This window comes from Pseudorca crassidens, chromosome 6 (assembly GCF_039906515.1).
Source record: "Pseudorca crassidens isolate mPseCra1 chromosome 6, mPseCra1.hap1, whole genome shotgun sequence".
In the NCBI taxonomy this organism is placed as follows: domain Eukaryota; kingdom Metazoa; phylum Chordata; class Mammalia; order Artiodactyla; family Delphinidae; genus Pseudorca; species Pseudorca crassidens.
Window position 1 is genome coordinate 50,462,505 of NC_090301.1, and position 20,626 is coordinate 50,483,130.

General features: G+C 37.6%; 1 protein-coding gene across 1 annotated transcript in view; it reads right to left on the bottom strand.

Moving 5' to 3' along the window:
* The window catches only part of DNAJC10 (DnaJ heat shock protein family (Hsp40) member C10), a 59,456-nt gene that overhangs the window by 26,875 nt on the left and 11,955 nt on the right, over positions 1-20,626 (bottom strand). The window contains exons 7-9 of the mRNA XM_067741278.1: positions 19,991-20,122; positions 19,331-19,424; positions 18,169-18,246 (exon numbers count right to left, since the gene is read on the bottom strand). Of these exons, the coding sequence (XP_067597379.1) occupies positions 18,169-18,246; positions 19,331-19,424; positions 19,991-20,122 (304 nt within the window). The remainder of the gene's footprint in view (positions 1-18,168; positions 18,247-19,330; positions 19,425-19,990; positions 20,123-20,626) is intronic.

The following is a 20,626-nucleotide window of genomic DNA, read 5'->3' on the forward strand; positions in this document are numbered from 1 at the left end:
AAAGGGTCCTAGAAACGGAAAGTTATCATCTTCAAATATATATATATATATTTTTTTAAGGTCGCAGCACATGACATGTGGGATCTTAGTTCCCCAACCAGGGATTGAACCTGTGTCCCCTGCATTGGGAGTGTGGAGTCTTAACCACTGGACCACCAGGGAAGTCCCCCAAATATACACTTTTATGAGGCAAACATGTACATTTTTGAAATGAATACATATGAGGGAAAGTCAGTAACTGCAAAAAAATTATTTTGTGAGGGTTGTATCTGTCAACAACTAATTATTTTTTTGAAGTGTCAAAAACATTTATAGCTATCTGATGGTATAATTTACCATAAGTATAATTAAGCTGAAAAATTTGCCCATTGAATATAAACCATATGATACTTTAAGAAATTAATAACTGTAGAGGAGAGATCAAGATGGTGGAGTAGGAAGACATGGAGCTCATCTCCCCTGACAACATACCCAAAATACATCTACATGTGGAACAATTCTCATGGAAAACTAACTGGAAAATGGCAGAACTCCTATACAACCAAGGCTGCAAGAAAGATTTCCATATAACCAGGTAGGCTGGAAAAGGCATAGGGTTGGGACCCCCATCTGAGATGGATCTGAAAGGAAGAGAAGGTCCCCAGCGGCAGACCCTCAATGTGGGGAGCAAGTGGGTTGAACCACAGACTGGACATTCCAGTCCTGGGGTCCTGCAAGGAGGAGACAAGCACCCTTGGCTGCCGGGAGAACTGCTGGGACAGATGAAGGGCTAGAGAAGCCTAGACTCCACTCATGAGGAGTACACGTGCTGGCTTACCAAAAATCAGGGCGGAGAGAGCTTTGCACTGGCAGCTGCCACTTGGCCACACTCCCCAATCCGAGCTGGTTGAACATCCCGGCCCCGCTCACTCCATACCACAGCCTGGTGCTAGATTTGGGCCAACCAAGCCCTGGGAGAAGACTTGGTCTAGCTATGCAGAGACAGACTGGGGTCCTGGGATGTGATCTGGGTGGAGTGGAAGTGGCCACTGTCAGCACTTGCTCAGGTAGTGTCGCAGGAGCACCCCGCAGTTTGCCTCCCAGTGGAGCCAATGCTCTGGCTCCACCCACTCCACACAGCAGCTTAGCCTTGGAGCTGGGGCAGACAGGTCTGGAAGAAGACTGCCACGGGGTCAGCCCAGTGCTCTGGTGGTAGCACAGCCACATCAATTCCTGCAGCCACTACACCCCAACCCACAGCCCCAGCCTAGTGAATGTCCCAGCCTCACCCACTCCACGCCACAACCTTGCACTAGGTCTGGGATAAACAGAAGAAGGGATGAGAACTTGGGCTGGTTCCGACTGGAGCCTCAGATGCCTACAGAGGTGGTGTACTGGTCCTTTGTGAGCACATGGGCCTCACTTGCTTCAGCAATCACCTCCTTTCGGGGCAGAGCACCACTCAAGGGGAATGGAGCCTGACTGAGCCCGACCCACAGGGCATTTACTCCAACAGCTGAGGAGCAGGCCCTGTCCCTGACAGGGCGGCAACAGCTATGCAGCAAAGAGGAAGTCCCACCTCACACCCTGCACAGTCTTTAGATCCCTCAAAACCAACCAAACCCCCTATGTAGGTGATAACGACCAGCATACCCCGAAGAAAGACATGGCTGGTGTCCGTCATACACACAGAGTCTACACAGGGATGCTACCACATAAAAACACCCCTTTAAGACCATAATAGATAATCGTTTCTCCTAAATTCAGAGACAGTTAAGTAAAATGAAAAGGCAGAGGAAATACTCCCAATTAAAAGAGCAAGAAAAATCCCCTGAAACAAATAATGAAACAGAGCTCACCAGTCTACCAGACACCAAGTTCAAAAAGGTGGTTATAAAAACGCTATATGAATTAAGAAAGATCAATATAAATGCATATCACTGTAACAAGGAACTAGAAACTACAAAGATGAACAAATCAAAAATAGATAAATAATTCAATTTCTAAGATAAAAAGAAATCTAGAAGCAATGTACAGCTAACTAAATGACACAGAAGAATGAATAAGCTGGAAGACAGAACAATAGAAATCACCCAATCAGAAGAGCAGACAAAGACAAGTGAAAAAAAAAATGAAAGGAACTTACAAGATCTATAAAATAATATAAAATGTGCCAACCTATGCATAATAGGGGTTTGAGAAGGAGAAGAGAAAAGGGGATCAAAAACTTATTTGAAGAAACTATGGCTGAAAATTTGCCAAACCTAAAGAAGGAAACAGATATCCAGATACAAGAAGCACAAAGGGTCCTAAACAAGATGAACCTGAACAGACCCACAAGATATATAATTAAGATGGCAAAACTTAAAGACAAAAAGAGCATCCTAAAGGCAGTGAGAGAAAAACACAGTTAATTACAAGGGAACCCCCATAAGGCTATCAGCTGATTTGCAGGCCAGAAGGGAGTGGCATAATATACTAAAAGTTATGAAAGGAAAAAACCTGCAACCTAGGATACTCTATACAGCAAGATTATCATTTAGAATAGAAGGAGAGATAAAGAATTTCTCAGACAAGCAAAAACTAAAAAGATTCAGTAATACTAAACCTACCCTAAAAGAAATATTGAAGGGTCTTCTCTAAATGGAAAAGGAGCAAGACACTCTAGGAAAGAGAAGATCAAAATAGGCAAGGCAAATACATAGTAAGAATTGAAGATCACTTAAATAAACTAGTATGTAGACTAAACAGTCAAAAAAAATTGTAAAAGTGACTCTATAATAAAAATAAAAGTATAAGTATAAACATGTAAGATAGGATATCAAAATTGCAAAGTACCAGGGAGGGGAATAAAAAATGTACATCTTTTAGAATGTGTTTGAATTGAGTGACTATCAGTTTACATCAAGTAGATAGTTATGGGTCAACACACCTGAATTGCATGGTAACCACAAATCAAAAACATAAAATAGATTCACAAAGACCAAAAAGAAAGGAAGTCATGCATACAACAAAAGAAAATCATCAGACCAAAAGAAAAAACAAAAAAATAAACTAACTACAAAACAACTGGAAAACAAGGATTACAATGGTAATAAATACAAACCTATCAACTACTTTAAATGTCAACAGACTAAATGCTTTGATCAAAAGACTGGCTGATTGGAAAGAAAAACAAGAACCTGAAATATACTGTCTACAAGACACTTACTTCAGGATAAAAGACACACACAGACTGAAAGTGAGGAGAAGGAAAATGATATTTCAGGCAAATGGGAATGACAAGAAAGTGGGGGTAGCAATATTCATATCAAACAAAGTAGACTTTAAGACAAAGGCCATAAAAAAAGACAAAGAAGGGCATTATATAATGATAAAGGAATCAACACAAGAGGATATTATACTCATTAACACATATGCACCTAATATAGCAGTACATAAATATATAAAGCAAATACTAAAAGACATAAAGGGAAAAACTGACAAAAATACAGTAATAGTAGATTTAACACTCCACTGACATCAAAGGACAGATCATCCAGACAGAAAATCAAGAAGGAAACAGTGGTTTTAAATGATACAACAGACCAGTTGGACTTAATAGATTTCTACAGAATACTACATCCCCTGAAAACCCCAGAATATACATTCTTTTCAAGTGCACATGGAATGTTCTATAGGACAGACCACATGCTAGGTCATAAAACAAGCCTCAACAAATTTAAGAGGATAGAAGTTATTTCAAGCATCTTTTCTGACCACAATGATATGAAATCAGAAATTAACTATGGAAAGAAAAACAGAGAAAGAACAAACATGTGGAGGCTGAACAACATGGTACTAAGAAACAAATGGGTCAAAGATGGAATCAAAGAAGAAATTATAAAATACCTTGAGATTAAGGAAAATGAGAACACATTACAAAATCTCTGGCATGCAGCAAAAGCAATTCTTAGGGGGAAATCCACAGTGATACAGGCCTAACTCAAGAAACAAGAAAAATTTCAAATGAACAATCTCACCAACCACCTAAAAGGATTAGTAAAAGAAAAACAAAGTGCAAAGTCAGCAGAAGCAAGGAAATAATAAAGATCAGAGAGAAATAAAATAGATCAGGGAAAAAAATAGCAACAAAAAAGATCAATAAAACCAAGAGTTGATTTTTTGAAAAGATAAATAAAATCGACAAGCCATGCTCATCAAGAAGAAAAGAGAGGACCCCAATAAAGAAATTAAGAAATGAAAGAGGAGAAATAACTGATATCACAGAAATACAAAAAATCAGAAGAGAAATACAATGAACAGTTACATGCCAACAAACTGGACAACCTAGAAGAAATGGGCAAATTTTTAGAAACACACAGCCTGGCAAGACTAAGTCAAGAAGAAACACAGTTTGAACAGGCTAATCACTAGAAGTGAAACAGAATCTGTAATCATAATTAAAAGAAAAACTTTCTGCAAACAAAAGTCCAGGACTAGATGGCTTCACTGAAGAATTCTACCAAACATAAAGAACTTAAACTAATCCTTCCCAAACTATTCCAAAAAACTGAAGAAGCGGGAACACTTCCAAATTCATTCTATGAGGCCACTTTTACCCTAATTACAAAACTAGACAAAGACACTACACACACAAAAAAAGTTACAGGCCAGTATCTATGATGAATATAGGTGCAAAAATCCTCAACAGAATATTAGCAAGCTGAATCCAACAATACCTGTAAAGGATCATACACCATGATCAAGTTGGATTCATTCCAGGATCACAAGGATGGTTCCACATATGCAAATCCATCAGTGTGATACACCGCATTAACAAAAGGAAAGACAAAAACCACATGATCACATGATCATCTCAACAGATGCAGAAAAAGCATTTCACAAAATTCAACATCCGTTCATGATAAAAACTCTCACCAAAGTGGGTGTAGAGGGAACATAGTATGACATAATAAAGGCCATTTACAACAAAGCCACAACAAACATAATACTCAGTGGTGAAAAGTAAAAGCCTTCCTTCTAAATTCAGGAATAAGCCGAGGATGCCCACTCCCAGAGCTTCTATTCAACAGAGTATTATACGTCCTAGCCACAGCAATCAGATAAGGAAAATAAATAAAAGGTATCCAGATTGGAAGGGAAAAGGTAAAACTGCCACCCTTTGCAGATGACATACAACACTCTATATACAAAACCCTAGTCTTCACCCAAAAAAGTATAAGAACTAATCAAGGAATTTGGCAAGATAGCAGCATACAAGATTAATACAGAGAAATCTGTCATGTTTCTATACACTAAAAATGAAATAAGTAAAAAAAAAAAATCCCATTTAAAATCTCATCAAAAAATTTAAATACCTAGGAATAAACGTAACCAAGGAGGTGAAATACCTACGTGCTGAAAACTATAAATCACTGGTAAAGGAAATGAAAATGATTCAAAAAAATGGAAAGATATCCTATATTCTTAGATGGGAAGAATATTGTTAAAATGGATATACTACCCAAAGCAATCTACAAATTTAATGTAATCCCTATCAAAATACCATGACATTTTTCACAGAATTAAAACAAATAATCCTAAAATTTATATGAAAACACAAAAGGCCCAGAATTGCTAAAACAATTCTAAGGAAAAAGAACAAAGCTGGAGGCATAACCCTTCTCAACTTCAGAATATACTACAAAGCTACAGTAATCAAAAAGCATGGTATTAGTACAAAGACATATAGATGAACAGAGAGCCCAGAAATAAACCCAAATAATCTATGACAAAGGAAACAATATAGAGAAAAGACAGTCTCTTCAACAAATGGTGTTGAGAAAGGTGGACAGCTACATGTAAATCAATGAATTTAGAATACTCCCCTCCCACCCTATACAAAAATAAATTCAAAATGATTTAAAGGAGAGAGTAATCAAGATGGCAGAGTAGTAGGACGTGATGCTTACCTTCTCCCACAAATACATCAAAAATACATCAACATGTGGAACAATTCTCACAGAATATCTACTGAACACTGCCAGAACACCTCAAACTGCTGAAAGGGCAAGAAAATCTCCATGTAACCAGGTAGGAAAAAAGAAAAAAAAGAAAGGAATCAAGACAGGACCTGTGTCCCTGGGAGGGAGCTGTGAAAGAGGAAAGGTGCCAGCCCCCCTGGCAGGGAGATTGGCCAGGACAGAAGGGGAGCTTCAGAGACTCGGAGAAGAGTGCAGCAGCTAGCTTGTGGCAGCCAGAGTGAAGGAAGAACTGCACAAACGGTCAGTGCCACCACCCTGCACTCTCCAGCCAGAGGCATGTGTCTGCCAGTGCGGGCAGGGGCTGGGTACTGGAACTCAGGCTTCAGAAATCAGAACTGGGGAGAGGACTGGGGTTGACTGTGTGAAGACAGCCCTGGGGGGTGCTGGAATCCAGTGCGACCATGGCTGGTGGTGTGCACAGAGGAAGCCTGGGCCGCCTTAGAGGCCAGCTGCCATTATTTGGGGGGTGCGTGAGGGGAGGGGCGGGATGCGGGTTGTAGCCTTCTTCCCTGTGCACACTCTTGCAGAGGGTAGGGCAGTGCCTGCAAGGGAACGAGGGGACGTCACAAGCTGCCACCACTGCCTGCCCAGATGCCAGGAGCGGTTGCAGGCTGCCGCCGCCTCCCTCCCAGACCTCAGGAGTGGTTGCAAGCCACCCCTGCTCCCATCGCATGCTCCAGGGGGTCGCCTGAGCTGCCACTGTTGTCAAGAACCCCAGGACTGGGCACCAGCCACTGCATCTGCACACCCCCTATCAAGGGGATAACAACAAGCACATGCTGAGGAAAGAGGTGACAGGCATCCATACTAAAAACAGCCCCTACAACAAATAAATTAAACCCACACCAACTACACAGGGACGCCCCCACATGTAAACAGCCACAAGATAATTGTTTCTCCTAAACTCAGGGAGTAAGAGAAATATAACTAAAATGAAGAAGCAGAGGAACCACTTTCAGTTAACAGACCAAGAGCATTCCCCTGAAAGAACAAATAATGAAATAAACCTCTTCAGTCTAATAGACAACTGAGTTCAAAACGGAGGTAATGAAAATACTAAAGAAATCAAGAAAGGCTATCAACAGAAATGCAGAATAGTGTAAAAAGGAACTAGAAACTATAAAGAGGAACCAAGAAAAATTAGAAAACTCATTTGCCGACATGAAAGCTGAGTTAAAGCAATGAAAAACAGAATGAATAGTGCAGAAAAACAGATAAGTGATGTGGAAAACAGAGTAATGGAAATCACCCAATCAGGACAGCAGACAGAAAGCCAAATGAAAAAAAAATGAAAGCAATATAAGAGACCCACAGGATAATATAAAGCAGTGGTCCCCAACGTTTCTGGCACCAGGGACCGGTGAGGAAGACAATTTTTCCACCGATGGGGGTGGGGGTGGGGGTGGGGGATGGTTCAGGTGGTAATGCAAGTGATGGTTCAGGTGGTAATGAGTGAGCGGGAGCGATGGGGAGTGGCAGATGAAGCTTCGCTCACTTGTCTGCCACTCACTTCCTGCTGTGCGGCCTGGTTCCTAACAGGCCACAGTGGTTGGGGACCTCTGATATAAAGCGTGCCAACCTATGCATAATAGGGATTCCAGAAGTGGAATAAAGAGAAAAAGGGACGGAAAGTGTATTAGAAGAAATTATGGCTGAAAACTTCCCAAACCTAAAGAAGTAAACAGATATCCAGATACAGGAAGCACAGAGGGTCCCAAACAGACCTACACCAAGACATATGATAATAAAAATAGCAAAAGTTAAAGAGAGGGTTCTAAAGGCAGCAACAGAAAAACAAAAGAGTTAATTACAAGGGAACCACCATAAGACTATCAGTTGATTTGTCTACAGAAACACTGCAGGCCAGAAGGGACTGGCAAGATATATTCAAAGTCCTGAAAGGGAAAAATCTACAACATAGGATAATCTACCCTGTAAGATTATCATTAGAATAGAAGGAGAGATAAAGAATTTCTCAGGGGACTTCCCTGGTGGTCCAGAGGTTAAGACTCTGCACTTCCACAGCAGGGGCATGGGTTTGATTCCTGGTCCAAGAACGAAGATCCTGCATGCCACATGACGTGGCCAAAAAACAACATCAGAGAGAAAAGCAGGACAATATAGGAAAGAGAAAATCACAACCTCAAAGTCAGTCACTTAAATAAGCCAGTACACAAATTAAAAAAAAAGAAATCAAAAACTTTTGTGAACATGATGATAACCACAATGAACAGCAAAAGGATGAACATGAAGGTGTAAACGGGGACATCAAAAATCATAAGATGCGGGGAGTAAGAAAATGTGTATATATTTTTTTCCTAGAATATATTTGAGCCTATAAGACTACCAGTCTAAGGCAAGCAGAAATAGGAAGGGTTAACACGCTAGAAAAGCAGGGTAACCACAAATCAAAAACATACAATAGATTCACAAAAACCAAAAAGAAGAGAACACAAGTATAATACAAAAGAAAATCATAAAACCACAAAAGGGTCATCCATTTACAATGCTTGGTGTCAGTTTATTTATCTCTTGTAAAAATAAAATACAGTGTGCGTGTGTGAAAAAAAAACAACAAAAGGGAAAACAAAGAGACAAAGAAGAAATATAAAATCAATGGGAAAACAAGGTTTAAAATGGCAATAAATACATATCTATCTATAATTAACTTAAATGTTAATAGACAAAATGCTCCAATCAAGAGACACAGAGTGGAAGACTGGCTAAAAAAACAAGAGCCTAAAATATGCTGCCTACTAGACACCCATTTTAGGGCAAAGGACAAACATAGATTGAAAGTGAGGGGACAGAAAAAGATATTTCATACAAAAGGAAATGATAAGAAAGTAAGAGTTGCAACGCTCATATCAAACAAGATAGATTTTAAAACAAAGATCATAAGGATAAAGAAGGACACTACGTAATGATAAAAGGATCAATACAAGAGGACTTCACTCTCATCAACATACATACACCTAATACAGTAGCACCCAAATACATAAAACAAATATTAACAGAGATAAAGGTAGAAATTGGTAGGAATACAACAGTAGTAGGAGACTTTAACACCACACTCACATCAATGCACAGATCTTCCAGACAATCAATAAGGCAACAGAGACCCTACATAATATAACAGAAGAGCTAGACTTAATTGGTATTTTCAGGACATTACATCCCAAAAAAATCAGAATACACATTCTTTCCAAGTACACATGGAGCATTCTCTAGGATTGACCACATACTAGGGCACAAAACAAGCCTCAACAAATTTAAGAGCATAGAAATTATCTCAAGCATCTTTTCTAACCACAATGCCGTGAAAGTAGAAATCAACCACAAAAAAAGAAATGAGGAAAAAACGATTACATGGAGACTAAATAACATGCTACTAAAAAACCAATGGGTCAACAATGAAATCAAAGAGGAAATTAAAAAATACCTTGGGACAAATGACAATGCAAACAAAATGATACAAAATCTCTGGGATGCAGTAAAAGCAGTTCTTAGAGTGAAGTTCATAGTGATACAGGCCTTCCTCAAAAAACAAGAAAAATCTCAAATAAACAAACTAACCTACCACTAAAAAGAATTAGAAAAAGGACAACAAAACCTAAAGTCAGCAGAAGGAAGGAAATAATAAAGATCTGAGAGGAAATAAATAAAATAGAGATTAAAAAAATAAAAATAATCAATAAAACAAAGAGCTGGTTCTTTGAAAGGATAAAGAAAATAAACAAACCCCTGGCCAGGCATACCAAGAAGAAAAGAAAGAGAACACAAATAAACAAAATAAGAAATGAAAAAGGAGAAATCTCAACTGATACCACAGAAATACAAAATACCATGAACAATTATATGCCAACAAATTGGACAACCTAGAAGAAATGGACAGGTTTCTAGAAACATACAGCCCACCAAAACTGAATCAAGAAGGAATAGATAATTTGAAAAGACCAATCATTAGAAGTGAAAGAGAATTTGTAATTAAAAAACTCCCTACAAACAAAGTCCAGGACCACAGAGCATCACAGGTGAATTCTACCAAACATACAAAGAAGAATTTATACCAACCCTTCTCAAACTCTTCCAAAAAACTGAAGAGGAGGGAACACTCCCAAGAACATTCTATGAAGCCACCATCACCCTGTTACCAAAATCAGACAAAGACACAACCAAAAAAGAAAATTACAGGCCAATATCTTTGATAAATATAGATGCAAAAAACCTCAACAAAACATTAGCAAACTAATCTTACAACACATAAAAAAGATCATACACCACAACCAAGTCGGATCCATCCTAAATTCACAAGGATGGTTCAACATACACAACTCAATTAATGTGATACACCACATAAACAAAAGAAAGGCAAAAACCACATGATCATCTAAACAGATGAAGAAACAGCACTTGACAAAATTCAGCATCCATTCATGATAAAAACTCTTACCAAAATAGGTACAGAGGAAACATATCTCAAGATAGAAAAGTTATTTATGACACATCTACAGCCAATACAATACTCAACCGTGAAAAGATGAAAGCCTTACTAAAATCTGGAACAAGACAAGGATGCCCACTCTCACCTCTTCTATTCAACATAGTATTGGAAGTCCTAGCCATCAGACAAGAAAAAGAAATAAAACACATCCAAATTGAAAGAGGTAAAATTGTCATCATATGCAGATGATATGATACTATATATAAATAACCCTAAAGACACCACACAAAAACTACTAGAACTGATAAATTCAGCAAGGTAGCAGGATACAAGGGTAACATACAGAGAAGCAAGAAGAACTACAATCCTGCAGCATGTGGAACAAAACCCACATTCATAGAAAGAAAGACAATATGAAAAGGCAGTGGACTATGTACCAGATGAAAGAACAAAATAAAACCCTAGAAAAACAACCACATGAAGTGGAGACGGGCAACCTTCCAGAAAAAGAATTCAGAATAATGATAGTGAAGATGATTCAGGACCTTGGAAAAAGAACGGAGGCAAAGATCAAGAAGATGCAAGAAATGTTTAACAAAGACCTAGAAGAATTAAACAGAAGTAAACAATACAATATCTGAAATTAATAATACACTAGAAGGAATCAATAGGAGAATAACTGAGGCAGAAGAATGGATAAGTGACCTGGAAGACAAGAATGGTGGAAATCACTGCCATGGAACAGAATAAAGAAAAAAGAATGAAAAGAAATGAAGACAACCTAAGATACCTCTGGGACAACATTAAATGCACCAACATTTGCATTATAGGGGTCCCAGAAGGAGGAGAGAGAGAAAGGACCCGAGAAAATATCTGAAGAGATTATAGTTGAAAACTTCCTAACATGGGAAAGGAAATAGCCACCCAAGTCCAGGAAGTGCAGAGAGTCCCAGGGAGAAACACGCTGAGACACATACTAATCAAACTGACAAAAATTAAAGACAAAGAAAAATGATTAAAAGCAACAAGAGAAATATGACAAATAACATACAAGGGAACTCCCATAAGGTTAACAGCTGATTTCTCAGCAGAAACTCTACAAGCCAGAAGGAAGTGCCAAGATATATTTAAAGTGATGAAAGGGAAGAACCTACAACCAAGGTTACTCTACCCGGCAAGGATCTCATTCAGATTCGACAGAGAAACCAAGAGCTTTACAGACAAGCAAAAGCTAAGAGAATTCAGCACCACCAAACCAGCTCTACAACATATGCTAAAGGTACTTCTCTAAGTGGGAAACACAAGAGAAGAAAAAGGCCTACAAAATCAAACCCACAACAATTAAGAAAATGGTAATAGGAACATACATATCTATAATTACCTTAAAGGTGAATGGATTAAATGCTCCAACCAAAAGACACAGGCTCGCTGAACGGATACAAAAACAAGACCCGTATATATGCTGTCTATAAGAGACCCACTTCCCTAGGGACACATACAGACTGAAAGTGAGGGGATGGAAAAAGATATTCCATGCAAATGGAAATCAAAAGAAAGCTGGTGTAGCAATACTCGTATCAGATTAAATAGACTTAAAAAATAAAAAATGTTACATGAGACAAGGAAGGACACTACATAATGATCAAGGGATCAATCCAAAAAGAAGATATAACAATTATAAATATATATGCACCCAACATAGGAGCACCTCAATACATAAGGCAACTGCTAATAGCTCTAAAAGAGGAAATCGACAGTAACACAATAATAGTGGGGGACTTTCACACCTCACTTACACCAATGGACAGATCATCCAGACAGAAAATTAATAAAGAAACACAATCTTTAAATGACACAATAGACCAGATAGATTTAACTGATATTTACAAGACATTCCATCCAAAAACAGCAGATTACACTTTCTTCTCAAGTGCACACGTAACATTCTCCAGGATAGATCACATCTTGGGTAACAAATCAAGCCTTGGTAAATTTAAGAAAACTGAAATCATATCAAGCATCTTTTCCGACCACAACGCTATGAGATTAGAAATCAATTACAGGGAAAACAAGTAAAAAACACAAACACATGGAGGCTAAACAATACACTACTAAATAACCAAGAGATCACTGAAGAAATCAAAGAGGAAATAAAAAAATACCTAAAGACAAATGACAACAAAAACACGATGATCCAAAACGTATGGGATGCAGCAAAAGCAGTACTAAGAGAGAATTTTATAGCAATAAAATCCTACCTCAAGAAACAAGAAAAATCTCAAATAAACAATCTAACCTTACAACCTAAAGGAACTAGAGAAAGAAGCACAAACAAAACCCATAGTAGAAGGAAAGAACTCATAAAGATCAGAGCACAAATAAATGAAAGAGAAATAAAGAAAATAGCAAAGGTCAATGGAACAGGATACAAAGCCCAGAGATAAACCCATGTATCTATGGTCAACTAATCTATGACAAAGGAGGAAAGGATATACAATGGAGAAAAGACAGTCTCTTCAATAAGCGGTGCTGGGAAAATTGGACAGCTACATGTAAAAGAATGAAATTAGAACACTCCCTAACACCATACACAAAATAAACACCATACACAAAATAAACTCAAAATGGATTACAGACCTAAATGTAAGACCAGGCACTATAAAACTCTTAGAGGAAAACATAGGAAGATCACTGTGACATAAATCACAGCAAGATCTTTTTTGATCCACCTCCTAGAGTAATGGAAATAAAAACGAAAATAAACAAATGGGACCTAATGAAACTTCAAAACTTTTGAACAGCAAAGGAAACCATAAACAAGATGAAAAGACAATCTTCAGAATGGGAGAAAATATTTGTAAATGAATCAATGGACAAAGGATTAATCTCCACAATATATAAACAGCTCATGCAGCTCAATATTAAAAAGCAAACAACCCAATCCAAAAATGGGCAGAAGACCTAAGCAGACATTTCTACAAAGAAAACATACAGACGGCCAAGAGGCACATGAAAAGCTGCTCAACATCACTAATTATTAGAGAAATCCAAATCAAAACTACAGTGAGGTATCATCTCACACCGGTTAGAATGGGCATCATCAGAAAACCTACAAACAGCAAATGCTGGAGAGGGTGTGCAGAAAAGGTAACCCTCTTGCACTGTTGGTGGGAATGTAAATTGATACAGCCACTATCAAGAACAGTTTGGAGCCTCCTTAAAAAACTAAAAATAGAACAACCATATGACCCAGCAATCCCACTACTGGGCATATTCCCAGAGAAAACTGTAATTCAAAAAGACACACGCACCCCAATGTTCACTGCAGCACTATTTACAATAGCCAGGTCATGGAAGCAACCTAAATGCCCATCGACAGACAAATGTATAAAGAAGATGTGGTACATATATACAATGGAATATGACTCAGCCATAAAAAGGAACAAAATTGGGTCATTTGTAGAGATATGGATGGACCTAGAGACTGTATACAAAATGAAGTCAGAAAGAGAAAAGTATCATATATTCATGCATATGTGGAATCTAGAAAAATGGTACAGATGAACCAGTTTGCAAGGCAGAAATAGAGACACAGATGTAGAGAACAAACATATGGACACCAAGAGGGGAAAGCAGGGGTGGGGGCTGGTGGTGGGATGAACTGGGAGATTGGCACTGACATATATACACTAATATGTATAAAACAGATAACTAATAAGAACCTGCTGTATAAAAAAATTTTAAAGTAACATAGAGATATCAGTTCCATTTCTTCACACCAACAATGAAATATCAGAAAGAGAATGTAAAAAACCAATGCCTTTTAAAATCACAGCCCCAAAATAAACTACTTAGGAATAAACCTGACCAAGGAGGTGAAAGACTTATACGATGAGAACTATGAAACATTAAAAAAGGAAACTGTAGATGATTCAAAAAAATGGAAAGATAACCCATGCTCCTAGATTGGAAAAATTAATATTGTTAAAATGGCCATACTACCCAAAGCAATCTACAGATTTAATGCAATCCCTATCAAATTACCCATGACATTTTCACAGAATTAGAATAATCCTAAAATTCATATGGACCCATAAAAGAGCCAGAATTGCCAAAGCAATCCTGAAGAAAAAGAACAAAGCAGGAGGCATAACCCTCCCAGACTTCAGACAATACTACAAAGCTACAGTAATCAAAACAGTGTGGTACTGGCACAAAACCAGACATATGCATCAATGGGACAGAACAGAGAGCCCAGAAATAAACCCACACACCTACGGTCAATTAATCTTCAAAAGAGGAGGCAAGAATATACAATGGAGAAAAACCAATCTCTTCAGCATGTGGTGTTGGGAAAGTTGGACAGCCACATGTAAATCAGTGAAGTTAGAACGTACCCTCTCACCATACACAAAAATAAACTCAAAATGGCTTAAAGACTTAAACATGACATGACACCATAAAACTCCTAGAAGAAATCATAGGCAAAACATTTTCTGACGTAAATCATACCAGCGTGTTCTTAGCTCAGTCTCCCAAGGCAATATAAATAAAAACTAAAATAAACAAATGGGACCTAATCAAACTTAAAAGCTTTTGCACAGCAAAGGAAACCATAAACAAAAACAAAAAGACAACCTACAGAATGGGAGAAAATATTTAAATGATGCGACCAACAGGGGCTTAATTTCCAAAATACACAAACAGCTCATACAACTCAACAACAAAAAACCAAACAACCAAATCGAAAAATGGGTAGAAGACGTAAACAGACATTCCTCCAAAGAAGAAATACAGATGGCCAGTAGGCACATGAAAAGATGCTCAACATCACAAATTATTAGGGAAATGCAAATCACAACTACACTGAGGTACCACCTCCAGTCAAAATGGCCATCATTAAAAAGTCTACAAATAGCAAATGCTGGAGAGGGTATGGAGAAAAGAGAACACTCCAACACTGTTGGTGGGAATGTAAGTTGGTGTAGCCAGTATAGAGAACAGAATAGAGGTTCCTCAAAAAACTAAAAACAGAATTACCATATGATCCAGCAATCCCACTCCTGGGCTTATATCCAGACAAAACTCCATTCCAGGGCTTCCCTGGTGGCGCAGTGGTTGAGAGTCCGCCTGCCGATGCAGGGGACGCGGGTTCGTGCCCCGGTCTGGGAAGATCCCACATGCCGCGGAGCGGCTGAGCCTGTGCTCCGCAACGGGAGAGGCCACAGCACTGAGAGGCCCGCATACCGCTAAAAAAAAAACCAAAAAAAAACTCCATTCCAAAAAGATACATGCACCCCTATGTTCACAGCAGCACTCGTCACAATAGCCAAGACATGGAAACAACCTAAATGTCCATCGACAGATGAATGGATAAAGAAGATGTGGTACATATATACAATGGAATACTACTCAGCCATAAAAAAGAATGAAATAATGCCATTTGCAGCAACATGGACGCAACTAGAGAAAGTCAAAGAGAAAGACAAATACCGTGTGATATCACTTATACGTGGATCTAAAATACAACACAAATGAACCTATGAAACAGAAAAAGAATCACAGATATAGAGAACAGACTGGTGGTTGCCAAGGGGGAGGGGGTTGGGGGGGAATGGAATAGGAGGTTGGGGTTAGCAGATGTAAGCTTTTACATACAGAATGGATAAACAACCAGGTCCTACTGTATAGCACAGAGAACTATGTTCAATATCCTATGATAAACCATAATGGAAAAGAATATTAAAAAAAAGAATGTAAATGTATGTATAACTGAATCCCTTTGCTATACAGCAGTAATTAACACAACACTGTAAATCAACTATACATCAATTAAAAAAAAAAGATTTAAAGACCTAAATATAAGACACAACACTATAAAATTCCTAAGAGAGAACATAGGTAAAACATTCTCAGACATAAATTGTAGAAATATTTTCTTAGATCAATCTCCCAAGGCAAAAGCAATAAAAACCAAAAATAAACAAATAGGACCTAATCAAACTTACAAGCTTTTGCACAGCAAAGAAACCTTCAACAAAATGAAAAGACAACTTAAGGAATGGGAGAAAATATTTGCAAATGATGTGACTGAAATGGGGTTAATATCCAAAATATGTAAATAGCTCATATGACCAAATTTAAAAAAATAACCCAATCAAAAAATGGGCAGGAACTTCCCTGGTGGTCCAGTGGTTAAGACTCTGTGCTTCCAATGCAGGGGAAGAAGGTTCAGTCCCTGGTTGGGGGAAGTAAGATACCACATACCGTGTTGCGTGGCCAAAAAGGAATAAAAAAAAAAGGGCAGAAGACCTAAATAGAGATTTCTCCAAAGAATACATACAGATGGCCAACAGGCACATGAAAGATGCTCAACATGGCTAATTATTAAAGAAATGCAAATCAAAACCATGATGAGGTATCATCTCACACCAGTAAGTATGGCTATCATCAAAAAGTCTACAAATAAATGCTGGAAAGGGTGTGGAGGAAAGGGAACCCTGCTACACTGTCGGTGGGAATGTAAACTGGTACAGCCACTCTGGAAAACAGTATGGTGGTTCCTCAAGAAAAACTAAAAATAGAGCTATCATAGGATCCAGAAATTCCACTCCTGGGTATATATCTGGAAAAGACAAAAACTGTAATTTGAAAAGATACACGCACCCCAATGTTCATAGCAGCACTATTTACAATAGCCAAGACATGGAAACAACCCAAGTGCCCATCAACAGACAACTGGCTTAAGATGTGGTATGGATACAATGGAATATTACTCAGCCATAAAAAGAATGAAATATTGCCATTTGCAGCAACATGGATGGACCCAGAGAATATACTTTGTGAAGTAAGTCAGACTGAGAAAGACAAATATATGATATTATTTATTTATATGTGGAATCTAAAAAATAATACAACTCAATCTATTTAATACAAAACAGAAACACACTTATGGACACAGGAAACAAATTTATGGTTACCAAAGAGGGAGGAAAGGACAAATTAACAGTGTGGGATTAACAGAAACAAGCTACTTTACATGAAATAGATAAGCAACAAGGATTTACTGTATAGTACAGGGAATTATACACAATATCTTGTAATAACCTATAATGGAATATATTCCATTATTGGAATATATTCCACAAAAAAACCAAACTGAATCACTATGCTGTACACCTGAAACTAACACAATATTGTAAATATATACTTCAATTTCAAAAAAAGAAAAAGGAAATTAATTTTATAACCTATGTGTAAAATAATCAAAAAGAAATATTCATTAAATAAAAAAATAACTGGGTACAAATTGTATTTTGAAAATAATCAATTATAGAAGCATACTTAAGACTTTCACTTAATCTAAGGGTACATACTTCCAGTTACAAGATTAATAACTTCTGGGGATCTACTGCACAGCATATAGTGATTATAGCTAACAATACTGTATAAAATACTTGAAAGCTGCTGAGAGTAGATCTCAAATGTTCTCGCCCCAAGAAAGAAATAGTAAATAGGGGACAGGATGGAGGTGTTAGCTAATGTCATGGTGGTGGTCATCATTTTGCAACATGTAAGTGTTGCAAATCAACAAACTGTACACCTTAAAGTTACAGAATGTTCTATGTCAATTATATCTCAATAAACCCGGGAAAAAAAAAGATTGTCACCTAAAAATCAAATGTCATGGTCTCTTCATAACAAAATAACAAATATTACCTCTTCCTTTGGAACAAAAAGTGATCAGCCAGCCAATACCAGCAGCAAACGCAGTTTGTATGGAGTTAACAAAATTTCCTTAAGAGAAAATAAAGAACATTTCTGATCATTTACTCCTCCATAATGGAAACTGTTTTCTAAATGGGTTTTCCCTTCTAATGTCACCCATTTCCAATCCACTCTGAGTAGTTTTCAGGATTCCTAAAAATCCTCTTGAGCATATCAAATTCCTTCAACTATTTATTTTTTTAATTACATAAAATCTAAATTCATTATTTCATTAAGAAACAAATTGGCAAGTAAGGCCCCTTGTGATCTGAGCTTTGTCTACCCATTCAGCCAGCCATATTCTTCCCCAAGCCACTCTACCCATTACCCATCTTTTTGTTAGATTCATGAAATACTGCCAGTTTCCCAAATACAGTGACCTTTTAAGGCTTCCTCTTCACTTTCAAGACAGGTTATATCTGACCTCGTTCAAGAAGAATTTCCTAACCCTTCCTCCTTTCCCCACCTGAGTTCTTTCATATCCTTCATGCTTCCCTAAGCTTACCTCTCATAATGGTTACTACACTGCATTTTAATGGTTTACTAATGGGGACCTGGAAGGCAGGGATTACATAGTTTATTACTACAGCCCTAGTATTTAACATAGTTTCAGAGACATAACTGTATTCAATGAATGATAAGAGCATCCCTTTAGAAGTAAATACTATAATTTCATGGGTAGTACAGATAATTAAATAACCCACCTAAAGTCACTTGATGAATTCAAAACCTAAGATTAGAAGAGTTTTTAAATTTCAAAATTAAACTGAATACAGGCATGAATTTACTGCCTGATGTAGTATACTTATGAAAGCAATAAAACACTTGGTTTACTAAATATTTAGTTGCACTTTCAAAGTTGCCTTTTTACCTAGCCCCACTTCATACCCATGTCCTACATCAAAACTGTTTTAGTTTATGTCTAAATATAGTTAATTTATTAAATGCCTACTATTTAGTAGGGCTCAGAACAAATGATACAATTCCCTTCTAAGAAGCATGGAAAAGATATTTAAAAATTTCAGTAGCATGACCAGAACATTGCCACTAAAAAACTTAAAATACCAATTCAAAGTATCCTTGAAAATCAAGCAAATTATGAAAACAAAATTACCTGTCCATAATTCTGTCACTGTGCTTCTAACATGCTGCATGGCGAAATTCACTAAACTTTCCTTTGATCTGTCACCATGGTATTTCACTGCAGCCTATATTTTTATTTATAAAAAGAGAAATGTCTTTTACTTTTTCTTTTTAAAACTCATACCAAATACCTTGATTCTCCATTATTCTGAATAAGTAAGCTCTGTCTCAATGGTACAGTGTATTTCTAACTGACATGCTAAGAATCCTGATTGCACACATTCCATGTCAGACATTCGAATAATACTATTTATAATGTTTTTAGTTTCACTTTTATCACAACACTGGGGAGAGGAAGGGAAGTCAGAACTTTACATTCAATGAGAGAAAACACCTGTAAAATGCTTTGTAAATTATAAAGTACAACATGCATACTGGTTAACATTATGTTCTTTAAGATGGAAACTGAAATTGGCAAACATTTAATTTTGAAATAGAACAAAGACAAACTAATGCCATCTAAAAGTATTCACAGTATAATAAAAAATGTTTATTATGACTATAGTTAGATGGCATCTAAAATAAGACTTAAAAATCAAAAGATTCTACAAATTCACAGTGTTTTCTCTAGTATTCCCCTTGTTATAATGTTCTACCAATTAAAAAAAAAAATGCCAATTTTATCTCTTACCATTCCAGACCTAAAAATGAAGAGGCTGGGATAACTGTTCACTCCTTTCATTCGGCAAAGCATTCTATCATCGCCACAGTTAACAGCTCCAATTCGAAGCAATCCATCTACTTCTTTAGCAAAGTCTCTCCACTATGAGGGAAAAAAAAAGTTTCTTCTGATAAGATCATTTATCTTTCCCTGAACATTCTTCAAGCTGTACTTTCCTCTTTTTTTAAATTAATTAATTATTTCTTTTTGGCTGCACTGGGTCTTTGTTGCTGCGCGCAGGCTTTCTCTAGCTGCGGAGAGAGGGGGCTACACTTTGTTGTGGTGCGCAGGCTTCTCATCGCAGTGGCTTCTCTTGTTGCGGAGCACGGGCTCTAGGCGCGCGAGCTTCAGTAGTTGTGGTTCCTGTGCTCTAGAGCACAGGCTCAGTAGTTGTGGCATACGGGTTTAGTTGTTCCGTGGGTTTAGTTGTTCCGTGGCATGTGGGATCTTCCCGGGCCAGGGCTTGAACCTGTGTCCCCTGCATTGGCAGGCGGACTCTTAACCACCGCACCACCAGGGAAGTCCCCAGGCTGTACTTTCTTAAAGGAGATTATGCTCAGGAAATAAAACCATATACACGTGAAAAAATATTATAGTCATTTCTGT